This window comes from Myotis davidii, unplaced genomic scaffold, assembly GCF_000327345.1.
Source record: "Myotis davidii unplaced genomic scaffold, ASM32734v1 scaffold104, whole genome shotgun sequence".
Classification (NCBI taxonomy): domain Eukaryota; kingdom Metazoa; phylum Chordata; class Mammalia; order Chiroptera; family Vespertilionidae; genus Myotis; species Myotis davidii.
In genome coordinates, this window is record NW_006296625.1 from 1,544,938 (window position 1) to 1,548,500 (window position 3,563).

At 41.7% G+C, this 3,563-nt stretch overlaps 1 protein-coding gene across 1 annotated transcript in view; it reads right to left on the minus strand.

Annotated features, from left to right (window-relative positions):
• Positions 1 to 1,998: 1,998 nt before the first annotated feature.
• DPPA5 (developmental pluripotency associated 5) overlaps positions 1,999 to 3,563 on the minus strand; it is a 2,536-nt gene continuing 971 nt past the window's right edge. The window contains exon 3 of the mRNA XM_006772195.2: positions 1,999 to 2,090. Within this exon, the coding sequence (XP_006772258.1) occupies positions 1,999 to 2,090 (92 nt within the window). The remainder of the gene's footprint in view (positions 2,091 to 3,563) is intronic.

Genomic DNA, 3,563 nt, shown 5'->3' on the forward strand with positions numbered 1-3,563 from the left:
CAGCCTTTTGTTTGCTAGATGGGACGTTGCCTAATTCATGAATTGCTTAATAAAGCCAACTAGTATATCCAAATTTACTCAGTTAAATTTTGTTTTTTATCTTTTGTTTTTTTAAACTCAGAATTGTTCCTTTCCACAAAAATCATTTTTTATTTTCTGCCTTAAAAAAAAAAGTTTATTGTTGAGTATTACAGATGTCCCCTTCACCACCCTATTGCCTATGTTCATAGGTAATGCATACATGCATATAAGATCTTTGGTTAATCTCTTCCCGGCAACCCTCCCCCTCACCCTGCCCCCCATCCCAAAATTCATCCATCTGTTCCATGTTTTCATGCTTCTGATTCTATTTTATTCATTGGTTTATTTATGTTGTTCATTAAATTTCCTGTTCATTTATTTTGACTTTTAGATTCAATTGCTGATAGATATGTATTTATTGGCATTTTATTGTTCATATTTTTAATCTCTTCTTCCTTTTTTTAAATTTTTGTTGTTGTTAATCTTCACCTGAAGACATCCTTCCATTGACTTTTAGGGAGAGTGAGAGAGGGAAAGACAGAAACATCGATGTGAGAAAAACACATCAATTGGTTGCCTCCTGAATGAGCCTGTGGGCTGGGGAGGAGCCTGCAACCAAGGTACATGCCCTTGACCGGAATTGAGCTCACGAGCGGTGGTTTGCCTACCACTGGGCTAGGGTGCTGCTTCCTTCTTAAAAAAAATACCCTTCAACATTTCATATAATACTGATTTAGAGTGAACTCCTTTAGCTTTTTCTTGTCTGTGAAGCTCTTTATCTGACCTTCAACTCTAAATGATAGCTTTACTGGGTAATCTTGGTTGTAGGTCCTTGCTATTCATCACTCTGAATATTTTTTGCCACTCCCTTCTGGCCTAAACACTTAATCTGTGGAATCTGACACAATCTTGAAAAAGAACAAACTTGGAGGTATCACACTCCCTGATTTCAAGCTATAGTACAAAGCTATAGTGATCAAAACAATGTGGTATTAGAGATCTTGCTTCCCAGTATCATCATCAGTTTGGCTCAAATAAAATCTTACAGAAAACAATGTGGTAAGAAACAAACAAAAACCAATAACAATGTGGTATTGACATAAAAACAGACACATAGATCAAGAAACAGAATAGAAAGCCCAGAAATAAACCCTCACTTTATATGGTCAGTTAATCTATAAGGAGGCAAGAATACACAATGGAGAAATGATGGTCTCTTCAATAAGTGGTATAGGGAAAACTGGACTAGATTTTTAGAAAACTCACTACCTGCTGAAAACCCATGGGTGGCTTCCTCTGCTCTTAGCATAGTCAGCAAGGCTCTGGGCCAACCTGCTTCCCCACCTCCCTTTCTGGCCCTGCGCCCAGGTCTCTAGGGGGCTGGGGGTCACTGCTGCCACTCTGCTCTCACCCAGGAGTGACTTCCTCCTAGATGGAACCTTCCTTGACCTTGTTCAGGTCAAATTCCCATTGCCATTTCCCAAAAAACCTCGAGCTCCTCAAAAAACAATGCAGTCATAAAGTCACTGCCTCTTAGATCCGATTAATACCCCAACCAGATTGGAATCTCCTGGAGGACCAGGCCCTTCTGTTATCAGAGGTTGGTAAACTTACTCCAGCCCACACACAGCAGCAGAGACCCCTTTCCCCAGAGGTCCTTGGTCCCTGGAGTCCGGGCAGATAGTACTCTAGAGCTCGGGAGGGGAATGAGATCAGTGTGGGCTCTCCTAGGAGCATTCACACCAGCTTGGAATCTTCCCCTTCCCTTCTCCACTCAGATGAATCCTGGGGAGGGGAAGTGATTGATGGGTCTTGATTTTCTAATTAGTAACATGGTAATATTGAGAGAATTGAGTTAATGCACCAGGTGGCTTGAGTTCCACTGGCAATCAGTGTTGTCTATTGCTAGCCACTTATAAACCAAAGGATTTCACTAGATTGGGTTTCATTTTTGTTTACAGTCCTACATACAATCATTCATTGCCCACTGACTCTGAAGGGTGCACTAGCTGAGGGCAATTTGAGGTTCCACATTTGTTGGTCCACAAAGCAGACGCCATCACGAAGTACTAAAGACAGGAAGACTCTTAACAGCTCAGCAAAAAAAAGTGTGCCAATGGTCTCTGGGTGAGGTTGTGGGGAAAGAGGCAATCTTAGATATATATTGTTGCTGAGTGTGAAATTATTTCAACCCCTTTGGAAGGCAAGTTAGTAGCATCTAGCAAAATTATATATGGTCTTTCCCTTTGGACCAGCATTCTGTGAATTTAGCCTATGGTTGTCTGATAGACATGCCATCAGAAGACAGCTCATTATTAGTCTTCTCTTCCATTATTGGTCAATCTCTAAGAACAGTCAAACACTTGCTAGAGTGTGATGCCTGTTTTAAGTTCCCTACCTGTATTAACAGCTAACCCTCACAACTTCATGTGGAGTCAGATGCTGTTATCTTCAATTTGGAGACTGAGAGGATAGAACTTGACTAAGGTCATAGGGCCAGAAAGTTCCCCAAGTGGGACTCATTTTGGTTTGGAACTACTAAGCTAGTCTCTACTAGGAAAAACTGTAGCCCCCATTCTGATGATCCCTCGACAAATCAGGGGTGATCCCCACCTAGAATAATGCCTTTATCTGCCTGCAATTTCACATACCCTTTGGGAACCCCTGTAAAGCGTGGTAGAGAACCCCAAAGCCCCCTTCAAGAGATCTGTTAGGTATGTGGAAAAGGAGAACCTATCTGTAAGGCTGAATTTTCTTCAAATTTCACCTAAATAACATTCTGCAGCAGACTGAAGATGAGAACCGAATGAGTTTACAAGGATATAAAACTGCTATACTAGCCGAAACCGGTTTGGCTCAGTGGATAGAGCGTCGGCCTGCGGACTGTGGGGTCCAGGGTTCGATTCCGGTCAAGGGCATGTACCTGGGTTGCGGGCACATCCCCAGTAGGAGATGTGCAGGAGGCAGCTGATTGATGTTTCTCTCCCATCAATGTTTCTAACTCTCTATATCTCTCCCTTCCTCTCTGTAAAAACTCAATAAAATATATTTTTTTAAAAAAACTGCTATACTAACAAGTTATTGGCACTTCTGTATTTGTTTTATAGAATAGTTGCTTTTCATTGTATACATGTTATGTTAATCTATTACAGGGCTATTATTTTTTTAATCTTACCTGAGGATATTTTTTCCATATGGTTTTTTTAGCGAGTGCAAGGGAAGAAGGGAGGGAGGGGGGGAGAAAGAGAAAGAGAAACAGATGTGAGAGATACATGGATGGATTGGTTGCCTCCCACACAGACAACCAGGGCCGGGGATCAACCTGCAACCCAGGTACCTGCTCTTGACTGGGAACTGAACCCAAGACTGAGTTGCAGGCCAACACTCTAACTACTGAGCAACACAGGGCAGAGCGATTATTTTTGAGTCAGTTCCAGACCATATCACATCTCCCCTAGATTGACCGGTTTTTGGTTGGAGATTTATCCCAAAACTTTGCTCGTAGACACCTGCCCTTTATATATACCATATATATATATATA